General features: G+C 45.6%; 1 protein-coding gene across 2 annotated transcripts in view; it reads right to left on the minus strand.

The window, feature by feature from the left end:
* MASP1 (MBL associated serine protease 1) overlaps positions 1-24,348 on the minus strand; it is a 48,180-nt gene that overhangs the window by 5,332 nt on the left and 18,500 nt on the right. Inside the window, exons 3-10 of one of the 2 annotated variants that reach the window (XM_060150258.1) lie at positions 17,168-17,345; positions 15,404-15,535; positions 13,032-13,228; positions 10,502-10,649; positions 9,059-9,177; positions 8,017-8,095; positions 1,466-1,603; positions 599-673 (exon numbers count right to left, since the gene is read on the minus strand). In XM_060150258.1, the coding sequence (XP_060006241.1) occupies positions 599-673; positions 1,466-1,603; positions 8,017-8,095; positions 9,059-9,177; positions 10,502-10,649; positions 13,032-13,228; positions 15,404-15,535; positions 17,168-17,345 (1,066 nt within the window). Of the gene's footprint in view, positions 1-598; positions 674-1,465; positions 1,604-4,818; positions 5,356-8,016; positions 8,096-9,058; positions 9,178-10,501; positions 10,650-13,031; positions 13,229-15,403; positions 15,536-17,167; positions 17,346-24,348 lie in introns of those variants that run through there. The other variant, XM_060150259.1, reaches the window with a different exon arrangement.

Raw genomic sequence — 24,348 nt, forward strand, 5'->3', positions numbered from 1 at the left:
TCCCCATCCCTTTACTCCCAGACAACTACATGCAGGAATTTCCTCCTTCTCTGGGAACTCGTAGCAGCTGTGATGGCCAGGGACATTTCCTATTACCACAACATTCTTTGTTCATTTTAAAGTGGGGTCAGTAGACAGGCTTGGGGGAGGTAGCAGTCACTAAGACTTGAGCGCATTGCTCTTTGGAAGAGCTTGTTGCTCTGTCCTATGGTCATTTGGTATTTGTCTGATTTCCACCTCCTCTGAAACACAGTGAGTGCTTGAGGACGAGGTGTCTACTTTCTCACTTTTCCTGGTGCACAGCCAGGGCAAACACCAACTCTGTGGGATGAAAAACCTGGTGGGAAGGGTGCAGAACTGCAGAGAGAAGAGGCAAGAAGGCTCCTGGTGTGACAGAACAGGTTGAACATAGAGGCGGGCTGGTTTGAGAAGATGTGAGGCTAGGCTTTTCTGACCTTTGCCCTTCTGACGTTATCTCTTAAAAATCAGTCGAAGCATCCTGACCTCCCCACCCCTTACTCCATCAGCAGCCAGAGCACCTGCGGCCCGAGGGCCTGGCATGGGAGACCCTGAGGCAGAGAATTTGAGGGGGAGGTACCTGGCAGGCAGGTGGGCTGGCTTCTCCCCAGGACTTCATTCATCCAGACTCCTTGGGCAGAACACGTATATACATCTGGGAGAGGGAGAAAAGGTTGAAGAAGAAGGAGAACATAGGTGATTTATAGCACATGGAAAATAGATCTGCGTTTTTAACTCCTCTGTTGTGGATCATCGCAAGCCTTCCAAAGTCTTTCTGATGCCGTTCTCTCTGAACCAGTCCTGTCTGCAACTTGAAACATCTTTCTAAACTGGGAATCGTTTCATCTCTGCTCAAAATCACAATAGCTCCCCACTGGCCTCAAAAATAAACAGGATGCTCTTCAGTATGGTGTCCAAGGCTCTGAGCAATCTGACTCCTGCCTGTCGGGGCCCCGCCCAGCCCCTGGGATGCACCTCTCATCATTAGTCACACAGCTCTCTGTGACGCACTTCCTCTGCCCCCGCTTCTCCACTTAACAAACCCTTTCATAAACCACACTTGTGCCCACCATCTCATGAGACTTACGCTGGCTCTGTGAGCGCTATCACTATTCCCTTTCTGGAAGGAGGACTTGGAGGCTTTGAGAAATTAGGAGAATTTTCTTAGTGCTAGTCTGTGGTGGAAGCAGAACTGACTGGCCTTCACATCTCCTTGAGGGTTCCTTCTCTGCCAGAGGCTGTATGTCTGTGTGGGTACGGGGATGTCATGCAGCTTAACTCGGGGTGCAGGCCTGAGGCAGGGAGAGGTGAGGCATGTCTCCAAGGGTTTCTTTTCCCAATTCCTCCCAAACCGTGGCCAACAGACTGGCTGTTTCAGCCCCCAGCCTAACCCTGAGACCCAGAGCGTGTGAGGACGGAGTGTGCTGGTCTAGCGTGGAAGGCTCACCTGTGATACTGTGCAGCATCTTGTAGTAGGGCTGCTGGCAGGAGTATCTGATCTCAGATTTGTATGTGGTAAGGTTGTTTCTGGTGGAAAATGTGACCAGTCCGTTTTCCAGCTCTGCTGGGGCTCCACAGTCCACAACTGAGAGAGAAGAGAGTGAGACCCCTCAATTACCCCTTCCTCTTCTTCCTGGGGCCATCTGGTGCGTGTCTCATACGATGTGCGGCTTGTACACTGCACACAACTCCAGAGAGCAACGTTATAGTCTATGCACATGGTGGCCCTGTATTTGGGGTGTCTCCCATCTATGACTGCTGTGTGGTCAACTCACCTGGCCTGGTGTCAATTCCAGGGCAGGGGCAGGTCTGCTGAGACTCAAGGAGATCCCAGTCTTCTCCCCACCAGGGCCCTTTCCTTGACTTCCAGTTCTATTGTGCAATCCTCTTCTGTCCAAGCATGAAGCCCATGTCTCAGTGAGAAAATTCTGGCTCACATGAACCAAAGAACCTTCAGTTCTTCCAGACCCAACCACATGCTGAGTAAGAGCAATTATTGTGCTCACTTTGGAGCGTGGCATGAAAAAGTACAAACAAAAAGAAACCCAGCTCCTGCATGAGTACACAGCCGCACCCTGCTGGCTCTCTGCAGGCACAGAAAGCAGAAGGGGGGTCAGGAGGGACCAACTTTTCGTCTTCACCTACTCATTTTCTCTGGTTGTTGGTGGCTGGACGTTGGGGCTGGCTGTAGGGCAAGACCAAAGATGCCTGCTCCTCAGAGGTGATCTTAGGAGAGCTTGCCAGTCCAGCACGAGTGTGCCAGGCGCCAGGTCAGGGGCTGAGGACCCAATTTGTCAATGTCTCTTCAGGGGCCTTTGTTAGAAGATGGTGCTCATGTCTAAGGAAATCCTAATCTTAGTTCAAACAGCCTCTGCCAGAACTGAAGAATCCCAGAGGACTCAGAACTTCGCAGGTGGAAAGGAACCTGAAGTCAGGCAACCTAGAACATCATCTTTACTTACAGATGAGCCGAGCGGGGAGACTTGACTGGTCTAAGGTCACATGGTGAATTACAGTCAGAGAACCAGATCTGACCTTAAACTCAGTGTTTTTTTAAGTAAACCAGACTCACAGTTCTTAGGACCTGTTTTCTAGTGAAAACGGCCTGTGATCAATATTAGCTGGGTAATGGTGGACATTAGCTATCCATCTTCTGATAATTTCAGAGGATCATATTCTAAAGCCAGAGCTTCCCTCCTCCTGAATTTCACCTGGTCACCTCGGGAAACAGAGATAGGGGCAATTTAGCCCTGAGACGCTATTCAGAAATTGTGATTTTTAACTTTAGGACTCCAAATTTATATTTTTGATTGAACAGAGAGTTATCTAACTGAAAATACAGATGATTCTAAGACCCTTCAGGGTGGAGGAGAAGGATGAAGCATGGGAGTAAAAGCAGGTAGGTACCTCCTATCTACAAGGAAGGCAAACGCCAAGAGAACTGGTTAGTGTTGTTTCCTGGCCTCCAATCCCCCTGGACAAATCGCTCCCATTTGTTTTGATCTCCCAAAGGTAGAGACACCCTTCTACTCTGAGGAGAAAGCATGTAAGGGTCAGCACTATGATAACAAGAGGCAATAATATTTACTATCTAAAGCTATAAACAATTTTAAAAGAATTTTCCTGCAGAGTCTCTAAGCAGATTTTTCTTCCTTTTTTAAGAAATACCATTGATTAGTGCCTGGATCTTTGTATTACTCTTGAGTCCCTTAACTTCGGTCTAGCAATTTATTTTGCCCAAATTATCCTCAAGACCTAATACCTAGTTCTGGGTGGAGGATTCCAGAGTCAGTCATAGACATGGCTAGGTGGTCAGGCCGTTGAGAGCCTGTACGCAGCCAGCACTGGTGCAGAGAGATTGTCTGGACGGAGAGCCTGCTTTCACTTTACTCCAGAGAAGTAACTTTGCCCACTGATGAAGCTGGTTTTACAATCAGACAGAGGGGGTGACAGACAGTGGAAAACAGAGGGTCATTTCAGCTTGGGTATAGTGAGTGGGGAAGAGGTGAACCTTCTCCCCAAGTCTACACTGGCAGGCAAAGAGCCATGCGTCTCTGGGACCTAGAGACAGCTTCCCGTTCCGAAGGCCCTTTGAGTTCTGCCTGCCACAATCCAAGATGCTAGATCCAGACCCTGCTTCCTCAGTTAGTCCATCTTCTTTGCTTGGGAAAGGGTCTCATCATCTTCTCTGAAGTGTGTCTGGCCACTTCCACACTCTGGGATCAAAACGCTCTTTCTTTCCCCTTTCCTTTGGCCTCCCATTCTCATCAGTCTCTGGGTTGGGTTGTGCCACCCACACCCTGTCTCCACTGTCACTCTTCCTGCCATTTACTTTCCTTCAGACATGTCTTTCTTGCCCTGCCGCCCTGAGGATACACTGACACAGTCTTGGGGCTTCCTAGGGAACCACACACAATCAGCTCACCTGGCCCTCAGGTCCCAGGGATGCCCCTGACCTGCCCCACCCCACTTTCATCTTCGTCCCTCCTGCCGTGCCCTTGCATTCCAGTGTCACACACCCCTCACTGTGCTGCTGCTTTCCCTACACAGGAAACCCTGTGGTTCATGCTCTGGCCACCCTCCAGGCCTTGATCGAACATCGCTGCTTCTTGAAAGGCTTTTCTCATTCTTCTAATTGGATAGGGCTGCTTCCTCATTTCTCCTTGCATGGCCCTTTATTCACTGCTCTCTGAGGCATGTATCTTAAGTTGCCTGGTATTGCAATTATTTGGTTTTATATCATATCTTCCGTCTAAATTACGATCCCCTCTCTCACACTGAGTACAAGACCTGTTATACTTTGTGGTCTTAAAAATATTGATCCAACTGATGCTTATCTTTAGTGATTGCCCCATCTCCTCTCTCAAGGGTGCCCTTGACCTAGGATGGTGCTGCAGTCTCCGGACCATTCATTGTCCGACTTTGCAGGATTCTACCTTCATCAAGAGGCTATTCAATCAGCAAATAGACTGAGCAGTCACAATGTAATGCAGGGGTGCTCTGATATGTCTACCCAGATTTTGTTCAGGCTGAAGCAGAGATTCCCACCCCCCACAGCCCTTTCTTTATCATTATTTATGACCCACTGATGTCCCATGGCACCAGAGCTGAGGACTGCTGCTTTCAAGCGTGATGCCTATCTTTTGAACAACTTTAATTAGGGAATTTCCAGAAATGCAAAATTTGTAAACCCCAGAGGAAAGATCTTCTGATGATGGAATTTCAGCCCTGTGTTAGGTACAGGTGGAAGAGAAACTCTTGGGCATGAGAATAGGTCTAGGTTTCCTAAAAATCCATGCTATATGAGTTATTGTTAGTTTCACCTACTCATGGTTGTTAAGAAAGGAGCAATGGGGACAAATATTAAAGTCATAAAGTCACAGGCATTTTGGCCCATTTAAACTTGAAGTGTGGAGTGGAAATCAGGGCCCACTTTGACCTGGTCTACCTAAGACCATGTGAACATCTCTAGAATGAAAGCCATTTTTCCTTTGATAAGAGTATAGTCCACATAGAAGTGCTAAAACAAAATCCCCCATTATCTTTTCATTATCTTTTCAGCATAATGTTTGTATGATGGGTGAACCCTCAAAAGGAGAGTTGTTACATATGCCGCGGTTTCAACTGCTTAGGCCTGTGTTGCCTTGTTCAGCATCCATTCTAATCCGCACTGAAATGGGAAATGGAGTGTTGGCAGGATGGGGAGGGATGGAGGAGCTCTGGGACCCAGGGGTCTTGTGAGTGGTCCATTCCTGGATGTCTGCACTGTGTGGGGTCCCGCCATTCACTCTGCCACTTGCTCTGACTCAGGTTCGCTCTCCACATCCATTTCCGTTTCTGCCACCATGATGAAGATCAAAGAGGGGTCAGGAGGTAAAGAGAAAGGAAGCAGAGAGAAGGAGGGAGAGAGAGAAAGAAGAGAAAGAAAAATTAGCAAGCAAAGCAGAAACAGTTGCTGCAGGAAATACAGAAATCACTCCACCAGAATCGATTAAGAATGCATAGTGTAGGTACAGCCAGTGTGAAGGACAGCTTGGGATTGTGGAATGCGTACCATTCTGAGAATTTGCACAGTCATAAATCCTGGCTCATGGCAATGATAACATTCTGCCCGTGCAGCAAGCTTTGCATTGCTCTGGTCCAAACCCTCATTTGGCAGATGGAATCAGAGTAGAGCAGGACTGGTTTGGGGTCACCCAGCAAGGTGGACGCAGGGCCAGAACCACAGCCCATAATTCCCACTTCCTGTTTTGGTGCAAGTTTCTTCACTGCACACACACACTTCTGTCTGTTCCCAACTGCTTTCCCCACAGTCCCTGGGGACTCACAACTTCTCAGTCTTTTTTGTCTTTTTTGCATCTCCCCTAGGACCCAGCACATGCCTGGGACAAAAGTACTCAATAAATACCTACTCAGTGAACAAGCAGAGATGCCGGGTGTGTCTGAGTGGGGAGTCTAATAGTCCTGATTCAGGCTATGCTGGGAGAACCAGGCCATATTAGGGAGGAAAAATTCCTCTTTTCTTTTGTACAAAATGACAGCATACCTTTGTATACTAGCATACGTCACATAAAAGAGCACCAGCAGATACATTAGTGCCTTACTCTATCAATAATTCTGTGACAATAAAAAGTGTGTGTTTCGGGCTTCCCTGGTGGCGCAGTGGTTGAGAGTCTGCCTGCCGATGCAGGGGACATGGGTTCGTGCCCTGGTCTGGGAAGATCCCACGTGCCGTGGAGCAGCTGGGCCTGTGAGTCATGGCCGCTGAGCCTGCGCGTCCGGAGCCTGTGCTCCGCAACGGGAGAGGCCACAACAGTGAGAGGCCCGCGTACCGCAAAAAAAAGAAAAAAAAAGTGTGTGTTTCATCAGGGACAAAAAATTATTACCGTTTCCTACTTTCCAAGAGTATGAATGAGAGAAACCAAACCTCTTCCTATGAGGGGGCTGGGTAGGAGAAAGAAACAAGCTTCTACAGAGCTTTTACTTATTCCTGGTGCTCCATGGCTGTGATACGTACATTAACTCAGTCCACAGAACGATCAACAATGCAGGAAACTCAGGCCAAATGAGTCTCAGTCAAGTGTTCATGCATATTTAACTGGTGGGGTCTGGATTTGAATCTAGAAATTCCTGTCTCCAAAGCAACACCCTGTCCTCTCTACCCCTCATCCTCTGCCTCGTCCTTCAGACCGCCTCCTTGCCCTGTTCTGCAAAGTGCTTCACACAGAACTTAGTCACAGCACCACACACGAGCCACGTGTTGCAGGAGGTGGCAGATGTGTCTGTTGGCATTTAGTTCTTCAATGCCTGGGCCCTGTCTTTTCCATCTGAATTCCCTGTGGACCTCTGCACAGGCATCCAGTAAGTGTCTGTGGAGACTTTTTGTTGCAGCCATAAAGTGCACCCATTTCCCACACTGGGCTGACTCCAGCCTCATCATCATATAGAAAAGAAAATTGAAAACAAGCACTTTCTGCTCCAAAATTATGCCTGGGATTTGCCTCAGGGAAGTCCCACCCTGACAGTGTCCCCCTGGGGCAGTGGGAGTGGATCCGCCTGCCTACTGGACCCAAGCCGTTTATTAGAAGGGAAGAGGACAACACTCTAAAGTTTATATGAGGTCATGAAATGGGGCTGGGCAGGACCCACCCTAATTCTCAACTCCTCACCTCTCCATTCGAAAATATATCCTCCTTCCCTCCCTCCCTCTTTTCTCTTCCCTTTCTGGCGCCAGGCCTCCTCTCATCACTGTTGCCACAGATAAGTTTTCTAAAATTGTGGTCCTTACACGTCTTGCACTGAAATCACCCGGTTAGGGGCAGAGGGCGTGGTGGCCGGTGATTTGTATTTTTACAAGCTCACTAGGTGATTTATAGGGATGACATTATTTCCGAACCAGTGGGATATATTCTAGAGCTAATCCAAAATCTTTACAGCTGAGGTGAAGGATCTTGTCCCTGGTCACAGCGTGGCTTAGGAGCAGAGCCAAGGCAAGAACTCTGGGTCCCAAGAACCAGTGCAGAACTGGACCCCCTGCTTCACTGTGTTGACCACACAGCCCTTCCTGCACAGCCCCAGCTCATGAGCTGTCCCAGGAGACAGTGGATATAGCTGATGGCCACGTAAAGGCTGGCAAGGTCACTGGGCTCTGGGCACCAGTGCCAAAATAGTTTCCTGAATTAGCAATCGCCAGAGCTAGTTTCGAACCTGGAAACAAGCTATTCCTTTAGCAAATCTGGCAACCTGCCTGCAGGCAGAGGTAAAATTAGCATTTAGAAAACAAACTGGGACCCACAAGGTCCTTTCGGAATTCTAACATCTTATTGCTGAAAGAAACATTAATAAACTTTCGTCCAACCCCGATGTGCCTGTGGAATTCCTGCCCTAACCCGCTCAGACTGTACCTGCCAGGTTTCCCCCCTTGTGTGGGCTCTGCTCGGACCCCACCAGTGCTGGGGAGCTCATGAGCCTTAGAATCAACCGATTGTGTTTTCTTACTTTTACAGGTGGGAATCTTGTTACTCCACGTCCCATCCTTCAGACACTCGATCTGGAACGTGTCCATCTCCACATTATCCTGGGAAGAAACATGAAGGAGGTATGGGAAGGAGGAACGGTGGGGTCTGTGGTTTTTCCCAGTGAAAGCAGCTCGAACAGCAAAGGTGGCTGCCCTCCCCTGAGCTTTCCCAACCGTGGGCCTCCAAGAGCTTGAAGCTAAGGGGAAGACAGATGCTGAATTCGTATCCCCCCGCTCCTACTCTGGAGACAGGCCAGGACTGTGTGCAAGAAGGGGTCCGGGAGGCTGTCTCTGAAGGGAAACCTGGACCCGTGCCTCCTTCAGAGCAGCGGCTCTCAAACCTGAGTGAGCGGCAGCAACCCTGAGCCCCTGAGGGCTTTTGCACAGGTCACTGGGCCCTTCTGAATCAGTGGGTCTGGCCTGGGGACCACAGCTTTGCATTTCTAACAAGTGATGTGCTGATGTCGTGGGGCCCTCACTTGGATGATCGTTCCCTGAGAGCAGCGGTCCACTAGCTTGGCCCACATCAGACTCACCTGGGCAACTTAACAGAGAACAGTCACTGGGACCCCCCCGCCCCAGAGATTCTGCTTGAATTGATCTCAGGTGGGGTTGGGAGGTGATTTTGTTTTTGTTGTTGTTTTTAAGTTAACCATGGGGTTCCTAGGAGAACGACTGTTTCAGAGAGCAAGCAATGCCTACCTGCCACCTTCAAAATCTCTACTTCTATCCCAGGTCCCCCCCAAATGCCTGACAAACTTTGTTAATGTTGTTTGTACTGGTTATCGGGCTGCATGGATTTGATTTGCTCTGACTTTTGTGTCACCTTCAGAAATGAGAGTCTGGGACACACACTTTGAATTTTCACAAGACTGGAATCTCTGATGCATTTTGGAGGTTTATGGAGAAGGTAGGAAATACTGTGGTGGGACCAGGACAAGCTCTAGAAGCCCGCCTGCCCTGGGAGGCTCTGGAGAATTTCTCTGGCCTGGATGACCTCCCTCCTCCGGCAGGACCCTGTACCTTCAGCACTTTGTGGCCTGTGTCACAGCTGATGAGCACCTGGTCTTTGAAAAAGTACTTGGCTTGCAAGGGCTCGATATTCCCATGGACAGGAGGCTGCAGCTTGGGGCACTCATTCCCTGGTGGGGAACAATGAAAGGAGAAGGTGAGAAAACAAAGAAAAGTCTGGTCACGAGAGGCCATTCCTTAGAATGCAAGGCCTGATGAAGGTGGAAAAGCCACACAAAAACCATACTCCCAGGCTGTGGGGGCCTGGACCTACCAGGCCCTGAAGAAGGCTTACTTTGGAAACTTGAGCAGGTCACTTTCCAACATGGACCTCTATTTCCTCATTTGTAAAATGAAGTGGTTGGCCAGATGATTTCATCAAAACTCAGGGTTGGAAAAGATATTAAATGTCACTGAGTGCAACTCCTGTCTAATGTTCCCTTTCCATCTTCTATAGTAGACCTCAGACATCTATTTGCATTCCTACAGGGACAGGGAGCTGGATACCTCCCAACCTGTATCTTTCATACTAGACTCCTCTGATTAAAGGAACAGAATTTTCATATTCAACTGAAATTTATACCCTTGTAATTTTTACTCAGTGGGCATAGTTTGCTCTTTTGGGTCACGCACGATGACCCCACTCTTTCTTCCCAAGACCATTCTTCAAAGTGTTAGAGAGACTGTGATTATATGCCCCTGAGCCCTCTCTTCAAAAGGCTAAATTGGATAGGATTCCTCCTTCCTGGACAAACTCTCCTTTGTTAATATCCTCTTCCTGCCTCTCCCCACAAGCAGGCACTAAATGTGATGATGCAGCCAAGTCCAGGATAGTCTCTGAACTGGATTAGTCACACACAGCTGTGGTCTTGTCGCTGATGTCTACCCACTTCTTCCTCGAGTTACTGCAGGCCCGTTGGATCAAATACCTCCAGCAGGGTATGGACCAGGACTGAGTGCCTTGAGGTACTGGGGAATGAGGCTTGTGGGCTTTGTCAGTCTGGGGGACACATGGAGGCAGACGGCCATGGTGAAACATTTTGAGCTACAGACTCTCACCCAAATTCCTGCCCCAGACGTGAGGAGGGCTGGCACTGGAGGGGTCCTCCCCACGCCCAGTGAATCACAGCATGAAGGGGTGAAGTTCAGGAAACAGTTTTTTTTTTTTTTTTTTTTTTTAAATCTCCTCATGTGATTCTGAAGTGCAGCCAGTTTTGAAATCTACATCTAGTCCAAACCCACCATCATTGCTGCCCTTGCGCCCATTTTACAGATGGGAAACTGAATCAGCAAAGAGAAATTGCCTCGGTCCCAAGCTGCTCACTGGCAGAGTTGGGAGTTCTGCCACATGCCAGGAGGAGCCCCAGGCCTGCTCCCCCTCACCACGTGGCCACTGCCCCATGAGGGCTGAGCATGGGACCCAAGTGTGACCCAGGAGGGGAGAGGCCGTGTTACCTGTTGCCCTGTACAACAGCCTCCAGCCCCGGTTCTCGCCTGAGTTGTCACTGCGGAACAGGATCTGAACGCTGTGGCTCTGGGTACTGATGGGTTCTGGGGCTTTCTCTCCACAGAAGGGCCCCAGAACTTTTGGACCGGTTTTAATCTGTGAGGGGCAAGACAGAGAAAAAGCAGGGTCACACCTGAGTGGCAGAGGCTGCTGCAGGGATTGTCTCTACACTGCACCCGGGGTTTTCTGGAAGCTTCAATGTGAGCCCATGGTGTTCACTCACATTTTTAGTGGGCATTACCATTCACCAAAGGGCTCCATCTCCACTCTCCCATTTACAATTTACAATGACCCTGGAAGTGGACAAGGCAGGCCGATAATCCTCTGCTCATAGATGAATCTATTATGGCTCAGGAAGGAGAAGAGCCCTGTCCAGGTGCACAGGACAGAAAAGGCTTCTGTTCTCAAAGACCCTGCAGCCTAGTGGGGGCAGACTAATGGATAATAAACAAAATAATTACGGGCTTTGGTAAGCATTATAAAAACAATCAGGATGATGTATAGATATAATACAAATATATGCTATATGTTTATGTAGTAAAATCTATGTAGTTTGTATAATTCATCATTAATATAATAGATAATAACTTTAAATAGGAAGTCAGGGACAGCCTCTTTGAGGAGGTGACATTGGATTTGAAACATGTAGGATGAGAAGGAGCTTCTCATTGAAAGAGGAGGGAAGAATACTTTCCAGGCAGCGAAAACAACTTATATGAAAGTTGAGGCCAAAGGTGGGAAAGAGCCTGGCAAGTATCAAGAACAGGAAGGATTTGCATTTCTCTAATGATTAGTGATGCTGAGCATCCTTTCATGTGTTTGTTGGCAATCTGTACAGACAATAAATGCTGGAGAGGTTGTGGAGAAAAGGGAACCCTCCTGCACTGTTTGTGGGAATGTAAATTGATACAGCCACTATGGAGTACAGTATGGAGGTTCCTTAAAAAACTAAAAATAGAACTACCATACGACCCAGCAATCCCACTACTGGGCATATACCCAGAGAAAACCATAATTCAAAAAGAGTCATGTACCACAATGTTCACTGCAGCTGTATTTACAATAGCCAGGACATGGAAGCAACCTAAATGCCCATTGACAGACAAATGGATAAAGAAGATGTGGCACATATATACAATGGAATATTACTCAGCCATAAAAGAAACGAAATTGAGTTATTTGTAGTGAGGCGGATGGACCTAGAGTCTGTCATACAAAGGGGAGTAAGTCAGAAAGAGAAAAATAAATACCGTATGCTAACACATATATACGGAATCTTAAAAAAAAAATGGTTCTGAAGAACCCAGGGGCAGGACAGGAATAAAGACGCAGAGTAGAGAATGGACTTGAGGCCACGGGGAGGGGGAAGGGTAACCTGGGACAAAGTGAGAGAGTGGCATGGACATATATACACTACCAGATGTAAAACCGATAGCTGGTGGGAAGCAGCCACATAGCACAGGGAGATCAGCTCGGTGCTTTGTGACCACCTAGAGGGGTGGGATAGGGAGGGTGGGAGGGAGACGCAAGAGGGAGAAGGTATGGGGATATATATATACATATAGCTGATTCACTTTGTTATAGAGCAGAAACTAACACACCATTGTAAAGCAATTATACCCCAATAAAGATGTTAAAAAAAATTAAAAATAAATAAATAAATAAAAGAATGGGAAGGAAGCCAGTGGGGCTGGAACAGAGGGAATGCCCTGGCTTGAGGTTGGAAAGGCAGACAAGGGCCATATTGTGCTGAGGAATTTATGTTTACTCCAAATACAATCTTGATGTAACCTGGCTTTCATAGAGTTTACCCTGGATTCTATGAGAGAGCAGACCGTGTAGAGCAAGAGTGGAAGCCAGCAAACCCGCCAGGTAGCTTTGCAGTTGACCGGAAGAGAGCAGGGTTTACACTCGGATGGAGGCATCGGGGATGGAGAGACGGGAAGACGCACTCTGGGCTGGTCCGGATTTCCCAGCTCCCAGGCCCGGTCCTGCCTATGCCTTCAACTCTTTCTCCTTCTACCTCTGAGGACCAGCACTCTTTAACCCTCATTTGATGAATTCTATAATCCTGGGTACATCTTCATCTTGTCAGCCTTACTGTGGCAAGGGGGCAAAGGGAAGCCCCAAGAGGTTACGTGCCTGGATAAGGCTCATAGCATAGCTCCCAGGATGTGCTGTGTGGTAGACAGAGTTCTAAGACGGTCCCCATGACCTTCAGCCTGGTGTTACTTCATGATGATGTTATTTTACCTGGCAGAAGGGATTTTGCAGGTGGGCAAAGGGCTAGTTTGGGAACAGGGCAGATCCCTAGACTGGATCCAATTAAGCTGGTAGATGTTATTTTAAATAATTATTTTTAGGAAGAAACCTGCTTGGCCCCCTCTCCTGGAAGAAGGGAGGGCCAAGAATGTCAATTTTCCCAATTCATCCAAGATTTTCCAGCATTCCCAGGGCTTATGCCCACTGTCTTCTTACCTTGATGTAGTCATAGGGGCAGGACACCTCAGGATGGTCCTCAATGTCGAAAATGTCCTCAAACTGCAGGGTGATCATGAAACCCTCCTCCAGCTCAATGGTGTAGACGCATTCGGAGCTCTTAGGGTAAGGGCTGGGGAAGTCGGGGCTGGTGATCACGCCAGTCCTCTGCGTGAAGAGGTTGTCACTGCACTCCACTGTGGGAAACACACCGGAGCAAAGTGGCACACCACACCCATGGCCACAGCAACCCCTTTCTTATTGGCTACTGTACAATTCTCCCAGTGGTCCTGAGACGCAAGTGGGGAAGGAGTCATTATCCCCATTTTACAGATGGAGAAACTGCAGTTTAGTGAGGGGAAGTGATTTAACCAAGGTCACACACCCAGTAATTTGCAGAGTCAATACTCAAAGGCAGTGAGTGTGATAAACTTTCTTGGCAAATTCTCTGGTCTTTGTCGGGGGCTGGAGGGGTCTGAGATGGAGTGGTCTGGTAGAAAGTCTGGTCTTCTTTTGTCCTGCTCTCCCCTCAGCCCAGGACTCCCCGGGGTCTCTGCTCAAAGCCTTCCTGGATCCCTCATATAACACAGGACCTTCACACGTACCCTCACTCTCTGGCCCTGGTCTTGCTTTTGTTTCTCTTCATGCTGCTGACCACTGCTTGCCAGTATGAAATATATTTGTCAGTGGATTTTCCTGTCTCCACTAGACTGTAAGTTCCCTGAGCTCAGGGATTCTGCTCTGTTCCTCACCACAGCTGCAACCCAGCACCCAGGGTCCTGGATCCTGGCCATGGCTGAGCCCTGCCAAGGCCCTGTTGTTTGCCACTGAACCATTGTCCTTGGGCTGACCCATCCTGGATCTGGCATGACAATTCTTCCTAAGCCTTTGTTTATCCTGCTTATTTGTAAACGAGAAAACTGTGGCCAGAAAGGGGGCGTGACTAACCTGAAGTCCCACAGCTATGAGCTGCAGAACAAGGTTTAGAGTGGCTTCTGAATCCCGAAGCTTTCATTTTTCTACACCAACCACTTTCATGGGGAGAATATCGCCCCTAAGGGGGCCAAAATTGGTTCTTTGGGAGGGGGAGTTGTTACTCTTTTTATGCATAATACACAGATAGACATACAGTGCATAAGCATATATACAGTATGTCTGTGGTATTAAAATTTCATGGGTGAGGCAATTAGGAAGAGAATGTTTAAAAAGGCTCCTGGGGGCAGAAGTGAAAATGAAAAACAGGATTGGGAAACATTGCTCATTCTTAGCCCCTCTGTACTCAGCACATAGTAGATACTCAATAAATACTTACTGAATGAAAACCATGGAAAATACAACCCTGTTCAAGAAAAGTCCTGTTATGTGCCTGCTTTGTACTGATGGGTCCTATAGAGTTTTATCTGGAAGTAAGTAGAAGTTTTTGAAGGAGAAAGGAAAAAAAATTCTTGTTTCCAGCCTTTCCCTCCTCCAATGATCCCTCACTCAGCTTCCAAGTGATCTTTCTAAAATGCAGATCCTTACCCTGAAGTCATACTAATCTACTGGCAATTCCCCAAACATTCCAAATTCTGTCATGCTTCTGTATGTTTGCAGAAGCTGTTCTCTCTGCCTGGAGTGCCCTCCTTTCCTTGTTATTTCTCCTTCATCAAGGGCACCATCTCTGAGAAGTGCTTGCTCACTTCTCTGTGCAGACTCAGGTCTGATGGTACCATGTCCACACTTCTTTTACAGCACTTATTACATTTTACCATTTTCCTATGTGGCTATTACCTGCTACCCAGGAGGTCCTCATGGAAAGTGGCCGAGTCCTCCTATTTCTCCACCCCTGCCTCAGCCTGGAGACTGTGGCAGAGAAGGCACACTGATGAGAGGTGAAAGCAAAGGGAGCTAGAAGGAATGGGACGTTTTCTTGCCACCTCTGTCTTTGCCTCTCTCTTCCCTCTTCTCTCCCTTGCACTGAGGTTCTCTCTATCAACAGAGGAACTTGAGGGGCCATGAAAGAGCAGGAAAAAAGGACCTGGTGGGTGAAGCCTAGTTTATGGTTCAGGACTGGGAAACCTGGGTTTTCCCTTGACTTGGCCAGTTACAGTAGAAGAGGAAATAGGGACTAAGGAGCAGAAATTCCTGCTGCCCAGGAAGAAAGATGGACTAGAGCCTAGGGCTTCTGAAATGCGGTCCTCTGAGAACCTGAACCCGACTTCCAGGCTGGTGGGCATTTCAGCATCTTTATCCCCGTGGTATCTGAGGCACAGCTCTCTGATTTCATTTTAAATCATCCCTACTGCACATCTGTCCTTCCTCTGAGCCTCCCCTAATCTTATCGGAAAATATGGCGCATAATGGTGATGCACAGAATCATCGCTGGGCCCCACCTCGGCAGGTCCTGTTGTCTGTGTGGAGGATGTAGCCGAAGCGGCAGGAGCAGTAGTAGCCGCCGATGTAGTTATGGCAGTAGTGGTCACAGGACAGCTCCTCGTCTTCCCGCTCCATGCACTCGTCCACATCTGCGGGGCAGGTAGAGCCTCTCAGTCAACCAGTTCATGTGTGATGGTGAAGACAACAGCCAACATCTACAGAGCACTCAGTATGGGCCACTCACTGTGTTGGGAGGTTCCTGCATCCCTCATTTAAGCCTCTCTGAAGGCCCATAAGTAGCCACTATCTCCATTTACAAATGAAGAGACTTACCCAAGATCACAGAGAGCCTGGCTGAAACCCAGGCAACCTGACTCCTGGTGGTGCCACTGTTCTCTAACAGTTGTGATAACAGTAAGCAGGACCATTATGATCCCCTTTCTATAGATGATGAAGCTGAGACTTAGAGCCATTAAAGAACTTACTCCGAGTCACACCAAGAGTTAAGTGGTGGAGTCGGCATTCAAATCAAGGTGGGCTGGCTCTAGAATCCAGGCTCTTAACCTCTCCTCCATGCTGCTTCTCTCTTTCTAAGTCCCTATGGGGGTCAAGCCCTATCCTAGGCGTTGGAAATATAAGGATAAAAAGATGTATGTTCTCAACCCAGTTTAAAAATTGGAACATGTATTTCTTCCCAAAAGATACAGGAATGGCCACGAAGCACATGAAAAGATGCTCAGCATCACTAGGCACCAGGGAAATGCAAATTAAAACCATAACGAAGTACCACTACATACCCCACGGAATGGTTAAACATTTTTCAATTGATAACATCAAATGTTGGTGAGGATAAGGAGCAGCCAGAACTCTCATACGTTGGTGGAGAGATACAAAATGGTGCAGACACTTTGGAAAAAGTTTGACAATTTCTTATAGAACTAAACATACACCTACCCTATGACTCAGCAATTCTGCTCCTAGATCTATACCCTGCAGAAGTGAAAACATGTTTGCAAAATGGCTTGTACAAAAAGGTTCATAGAAATTTTATTGAGAGCCCAAATATGGATAGAATCCAGGTGTCCAACAATAGGAGAATGGATAAATAGATTGCAGTATATTCATACAATGGAAAATTACTCTGCTAGGAAAAGAAACAATTACTGATGCATTGCAAAAACATGAATGAATATCAAAAACTTTATGCTGAGTAAAAAAATCCTCACCTCACAAAATATATTCTGTATGTGTTCCTTTATATGTAGTTTTGGAAGTGGCAAAGCTAATCTATGGTGGGAAAAAAATCAGGACAGTTGTGGCCTCTAAAGGAGGTGGGAGTGGGTTGCAGTTGGGAAGGAGTACAAGGGAACTTTCTGGGTTAGTGATAAAGCTCAACATCTTTTTAGGGGTTTGTGTTAGACACAAATATAAATTTTTGAAAATTTAAATGTACTTAAGATTTGTGCATTTCATTGAATGTAAATTTTACATTAAAACGAAAAATGTGAATAGATTAGATAAACAATATACATGCTAAAGTATTTAGGAAGAAGAGTACTGATGTCTGCAATTTATTTTGAAATGCATCAAAACAGATGAATTAATGGATAGAGGATAGATAGATGGATAGATAAGTGATAGAGCAAATGCAGTAAGACATTACTGGTAGAATCTATGTGGTGAGTATAAGGTGTTCATTTTAAAGAAGAGAGCACAAGGCACTTTTAATCTTGATAGAGAAAGGGAGACCCGGGGATGCGCCACCCACTTCTCTAACTTACCCACAGCCATGTAGTGGGCCTCAAAGCCTGTGAATCGCTCCTCGTTGGAGAAATCTGAACGGAAAGTGATAGACATGAAGGAGCCAGGGGAGAGGACCACTTCCTGGCCAGGGGTCTGTTCTGTGTCTGTGGTCTCCCTGCCACAGAAGGTTGCCAGCACCTGCTCCTCAGTTTCTACCTTTAGGGTCAAAGAGAAAGGGAACAAGATGAGCACCTTCCCAAATTAGCTCTTCTCTGCTGGTCTCCAGGAGAAAGGACGGAGGGGCTGCCCACAAGTAGACCAGGCAGCCTGGGAAAGCCAGAGAAAGGGGTTTAGGGATTCTGGGATTTGAGGAAAGACACATTACAGGTTAAGTCAATGTGGCCGTCCAGCCACTGTTTCACTCGTTTTGTTTAGGTCCATCAAAAGTAGCTTGGCATTTGTCATTCCTGTTGACAACAAAATGGCTTATTTGTTAAAAATAGCTCAATGTTAAAATAAATAAATTTTAACATTGGATAATAGAATAAATAAGAGCTAGATAATCTCACAGATTCTATACGCAACAGGAACTTACATTTCCAGGAAAAGAAAGTTTATACACAATATAAGTCATTCATTGAACATTCAGTGTGTGCCTGCCACAGAGCAAAGCGTGGGGTGGGGATGATGGGAGATGAGTAAGACACAGAGCTGTCACGGGGAGGCAGTGTTCAGGGGGAGAAGAACAGAGACAGAGCTATCATACAATGTGACAAGTGTCTCATTGAGGATGCACTCAGAAGGAGGTGAAGGATCCCCGTTAGAATGTATGCTGCAAGAGAGTGAGACTTTAATTAATTAATTACTTGATTACTTAATTAATTACTTAATTACTTATTGATATATCTGAGTTTTATTTATAAAATGATACAATATCTGTATCAGAAGTGGAAGTTTTAAAAAAATTGCATATGCTTTTCATTATTTTTATTGAAGTATAGTTGCTTAATAGTGTGTTATTTTCAGGTGTACAACAAAGTGATTCAGTTATACATATGTATGCATCTATTCTTTTTCAGATTCTTTTCTTCATAGATGTATCTTCAGTGCATGGTGCAGGACCTAGAACATAGCAGTTACCCAATAAATATTTGTCATTAAGAACTAAAAGTGCAAGACATATTCTGAGAACAATGAGATGCCAGGGAGTCTGTGGGGATTGTAGGAGGAGATATATTTGGAGGAATAAGTTGAAACTAGATTACAGTTGACCTTGAATGACATAATAACAAGTGACTCAATTCTGTGAGTAAAGGGAAGACGTAATCAGAACTGTATTTAATAGGTAGTCTTAATAATACAGAAACTACTGGAGTCACCCAGAAATAGGTGCATTTGTGTTAAGACTCAGATGCAAATATTGCCTATTTGCTAAAGAATTCCTACTTTGCAAGAGTCTGAGGCCCTGGGTAAATTCAGAGACCCAAGGAGAGATTCTAAACTGATTGCCTAAGGCAGAATTTATGTGTTTGGTTTGGGAAGCACAGTGTTGTAGCTGGTTGGTATATTTATTTGACTACCAATACTTGGCCTACCTACCACTCTATCATTTACACCTACCGCGATCCTTTTAAAGTAGTGTTTCTGTTTGCAACCTCTAGATTGGTATTTTAACCAAGATGCGAGAGAAAAATCTCTGACCAAGAATGATTTCTGCTGCCTTTCAAAGTCATTAAAGAAAGTTCTCAAAGGCTGCCTATCTCTAGTAGCTTCTAATGAATTCATTGTTTTGTTCATTAGTTTAGTATGTCAGAAGTATCTTAACATTTGACACTTCTGTTTTGAAACTAATGATTTATTTATTTAAAATAAGTGGGAGTTTTAAAGAAAAACAATTTGCCCTGGCAACAAAACACAAGGACAATTAATCACTAACTTTGGGAACTGAAGTGTAAACAGAAAATGAGATCATAGCTTTGCTATTTTTTCCTCTTCTCTGCAGATACTAGCCCAACTCACACCAGCCTTATTGCTATAGAACGTGCCTATCTGCACACAGTTGAAATGTCACTTCCTTGAACATCACAGCTGTTTTGCTGTTTTGCTGATCTGAGTTTTCCAGGTAGCTGAAGTTTTTACCTAGCTATGACTAGAAAAATTTTTTCCGGGGTAGCGGGGTATAATGCTTTTTAAAGTGCTTTATTCAAATCCCTGCTTTCTCAGGTAAAACATGCTAATCCTTCTTGGTGATCCAGGGACATTGTTATGAACATCAACTATCTTAGGGATATTGAGTTATGTAAAGTTGCTTGCCCTGCTTTGAAGGTCCCCAGACTATTATGCCTTTGCAATTCTTACGTCTTCTTTATGTAATGTTTTATTCACTGTTTTAAAATCAGTTTATTAGCTGAAATATGTTGTAAAATAGAAACCAGTTAAGCTGCTATCATTAGAACTTAATAAAAATAAGACAAAGTAGATTTAGAGTGAGGGCCTGGGAGAAGGCTTCTTCTATGAGTAACTGCATGAGCTGGAATGCACTATCTTGGTGACCTCTGCTTTGGAGTGTATGGACCTGGCATTTAGAGGTCCTGAGTATTCCTGAGGACCATACTCAGAGGTCCTGAGTATTCCTGACTCCACCATAAACTGTTATGTGGCTGACTCCTGTAGTTATCCACCTGGTAAACTAGGGGTTTCAACTTGCTGAGCTCTACACTCTCTTCCAGTCCTGACATACTAGTATTCTAACAAGTCATCATATCCATACATTAAATAAACCAACTAGAGGATGGTGAGCAGGAATTTCAGCACACAGATTGCTTCCTGCTGAAGAACTTGATGAACTTGAACTTGTTTGTGGTCTATAATCATGTGATACAGAATCAATTACTAATGAAGAGTCATGCCTTGAGCATTAACACTTCCAGGCACAGCAGCCTCCTTCCTAACTCGGTATTCCCAAAGTCTCTGGGGTTCCATAGTACCTGTAGCATGGACAGTTTCAAGTGAAATCAGCCAGAGATAATTTGGATTAGGGAGAGACCTAATGAAAGTCCGTGATAAACAACCTCCCTCCTTGTAACTTCCAGGCTTAAGGACCGTTTATGATGGCAGGTAAACGATCATCACCTGCAGGGCCTCACTATTCCAGAGGACAGGTAAGCAGGCCCCAGCTGAGACCCATGGGGAAATCTGAGCCAGATATACCTTTAGAAGCAGGGAAGAAAAGGCCCAGGGCCCTGGGAATTCAGCCTGCAGCTCCGAATAGAGTCCTGGAATATCAGAGTGTGGAAGGAGGGACCCTTAAGAACTGTTTCGATCCCCATCCTTCTAGAGGAAACTGAGGTCCAGAGAGGGGCAGTGACTTGCTCAAGAGTAGAGAGATAATCATGATTCCCTGATACTTGTTTTGTTTTTGGAACTGTTTTGACCCTGGAGAAAGGAACCCACCAACCCAGAGAGTGCAAAGCAAAAGACATAGGCACTCTGCCAAACAACTTTTCTGGCTCAAGGGCCTCTTGAAACTTTATCTTGGGTGCATGGACTGTCTCCCAGAGAGGATGTGGCTCAGTGACAGCTCTGGCCATAACCTAAATAGAGGGGGTCACTGGCCCTACTTAATATCTTCAGCCCTTGCTATGATTGTAAAAATCTACAAAAACCATTGACTTCTAAGTACAGATGGAGGATTGAGCTCTGGCTTCTGTTCAGACTACCCCATTTCTAGGGTCATCGTATTAACATGATGGAGGGAAATACCTTATCAAATGAAAACACAAAATTCGTAATATTAGAGAACCATCTGGCTGGGGATCACAGACTCTTCATTTTTCTACTTCTTATGGGCAGCCATGTCCTTTCAGACTATTGTGATTTAGGGCACCAATACATGGATGCATGTCCTCAATTTGCTTTCTTTCAACTCAACTCAGCAAATATTTATATAGCAAGTTCTGTCTGCATTATAATGTGAAGGATGTCAAAAATTACTTATTTGTTGGGCTTCCCTGGTGGCGCAGTGGTTGAGAGTCCGCCTGCCGATGCGGGGGACGTGGGTTCGTGCCCCGGTCTGGGAGGATCCCACATGCCGCGGAGCGGCGGGGCCCGTGAGCCATGGCCGCTGGGCCTACGCATCTGGAGCCTGTGCTCCACAACGAGAGAGGCCACAGCAGTGAGAGGCCCGCGTAACGCAAAAAAAAAAAAAAAAAAAAAAAATTACTTATTTGTTGCACGTGCTTAATAAGGAAGTCCCCCCCCCCCCGCCTCTGGGAATGTAAAATTTAGTAGGAGAATAAGTACTCAAATGTGTATGTGTTAGGGAATCACCAGATTGTAGTTATTGCAATGAAAGCTAGGAAGCCGCTGGGCTTATAAGATGGGAAAATATTGCATCCAGCTGAGGGGAATCAGAGACCACTTAAGAAGAAGAGAATGTTCTTTGATCTGGGGACTGAAAGGTGAGTAGAATTTAGGCAGGTAGAAATAGTAGGTGGAGGGTTTGGGGGGCAGAGGGGAGGACATCCAGGCAGAGGGAATAGCGAAGTCCCAGGGGCATTAGGAGTCTCAACTGCCCCTCCCTTCCCACCACCACCTAGGAAAGGGGTTCTGTTGATGTAGGAAAGGGGTTCTATTGAGGACAGGGAACAGGGGAGAGAGATCTAAGGAAAAGAAGCCAGAGCCTGTTTTCTATGAATTTTCTACCTTAGTAGAAACAGCACAAACCTCCTAGGCAAAGCTAAGGCAGAGCAGCAGAAAACTTGGTCAAATTTCTGTGGGAGGACAGCTATGGCTGCTTTCCACATGTCCATAAGGTTATCTCACCAGAGCTTAACAAATACACTGACAGCCACCCAACGAGAAACTTGAAGCCCAGATGATTTAAATAAATCAAGCAAGGTCATGATCTAGTGGGTGGTGGCTTCAGGTTCACAATGCAGCATCCTGATTCCCTAGTCAATAATGCTCATGCTCCTTTAAGACAGGAGGCAAACAAAAAATGCTGTCCTCTACTATATGATATCACTTATATATGGAATCTAAAAAATAATATGAACTAGTGAATGTAACAGAAAAGAAACAGACTCACAGATACAGAGAACAAACTAGTGGTTACCAGTGGGGGAGGGGGCAACAAAGGAGTAGGGGATTAAGAGGTACAAACTATTATGTATAAATAAATAAGCTACAAGGATATATGTACGGCACAGGGAATATAGCCAATATTTTACAATAACTATAAATGGATTTTAACCTTTAAAAATTGTGAATCACTGTGTTGTACACCTGTAACTTATATGATATTGTACATCAACTATACCTCAATTTAAAAAAAAAAGAGGCCGTCCTATAAGCCCAAATGCCTGAGAGCTTTGCTAGTCCATGTTCCCAAGCTTCATCCTGGAGCCCCACTGACATCTTCTCTGGGCCCTTGAAGAGCTTTTCAGATTTAATTTAGGCATTCAGGGAGTGTGCTGAATTGTCCTGCTGTCAATTTAGTTAACCTCGGAACCATGTTCCCCAGAATCTCCTTCTCTATCTAGTTCCAGGTTACTGTTGGCCAAAACAGGAACTTGTGTGGTTTGGAAGGCAATAGTCCTTACTCTCTGGAGGTTGTTTTATGATCAGATACAGAGATGGACAGATGTAGATGTGCCAATAGGTTCTAATTGTCTTCACTCTCCTCCTCTCTGCATACAGCTCTTCTTTCCTGCTTCTGGCTCTGATGACTAAGAGTGGCCCAGGCCCACCAGAGGCTTGCAGGTGTCCCCACAGGCGTAGTAGCTGCTCAGAGCCAACAGCTTCTCATAGACTTCTCTCCATGAGCTCCCTCTTCATGACCCAACTTTGGCTTCTTCAATAGGCTTGAATTCTCAGCTTTCTCTGAAGATACCAATATTTCCACCCATGCCAGGGCTTCACGAAAATGGATAAGTGAACTGTCTGTGGTCCTCCAACTCTCTGTCTAGGAGAAGCTGGGATCTTTACTTTCCTAGCCTCTCCTATAATTACATGAGTTCTAATGCCCATAAATAGCTTTTATCTCATAATACTCACAGAGGCTCTGCTTTTCTGACTGAACTCTGACTGATACAGCCTGGAGCCACAGAAATGACCTCAGGCAAATCCAGCAAAAGGACCATCCTGCCAAGCCTAGCCTAAACTTCTGACCACAGAATCAAGAGCAAATAAAATGGATATTGTTTTGGCTACTAAATTTTGGAGTGGTTTGTTACACAGCACTAGACATGTTATAGGGAGTAAGGAAGTAATCTGGGATAAAGAGAGACACTGACCTTTGTGAACTGAAATTTTGAGAATTACAGTCTCATGCCGTCTTAGGGCCTTGAAATTTACCTCATTTAACCTCTTATTTTTCTACCACACCCTTGAAAAATTCACACCACCTTTTCACCATCAGTTGCAGAGATGAAAAACTCACTACCTTCCAAGATAGATGAGGCCATTTTGGATTATCTTTGGCTTAGAAAGTTCTTCCCTGGCCCCATAACTGGGAATATAATTGAGGGGAAGATATTCCAATTGTGGAAAAAACTTATGAACAATGATGTTTCTAGCAGTTATATATAATAATAGAAAACTGGAAACAATGTAAATACCCAATTCTAGGGGAACTGTTGCATTAGCATTAGCTTAGTTAAGCAGCTATTAATTATTGCATTAATGGAGAATTTTCAGTGATCTGGAAACATTCTTAGTAGGTTATACTAAGTGAAAAAGCAGGACAAATTGTATATTCAATGTAATTATAACTATGTTGAAAGTATACATTGAAAATAAAAAGTGGAAGGAATTAGAGCAAACAACAATGGCTAGTGAAATGATAGGTAATTTTTCTTTTTCCTGTTTTTCTATTTTAAAAGTATTTTAAAAAGAAATTTGGGCCGACAGCTACTTCCCTCTAGCTTCTACCCAATGGCATAAAATCAGTTGGTTCAGGTCAACCAACAAAGGGAGCACACAGGTGGGGCAGCTGAACCAGCCTGGAAGTTCAGGGTTGGTTTCCAGTCTCTCCATCTCTTATAACCACCTGAGTCTTCCCTTCCTCATGGTCATGTATGGAGACCCCCTCATCACTATTTCACTTCCTTCTCTCATTTTTTTCTAGCCCTTGGGTCCCAACAAAGCTGAAAAAGAGGTGAAAATTTTTGCTTTAATTCCACACAAACAATACAGTGAAAAATAAAATTCTGAGAAA

Source organism: Lagenorhynchus albirostris, chromosome 5 (assembly GCF_949774975.1).
Source record: "Lagenorhynchus albirostris chromosome 5, mLagAlb1.1, whole genome shotgun sequence".
NCBI lineage: Eukaryota > Metazoa > Chordata > Mammalia > Artiodactyla > Delphinidae > Lagenorhynchus > Lagenorhynchus albirostris.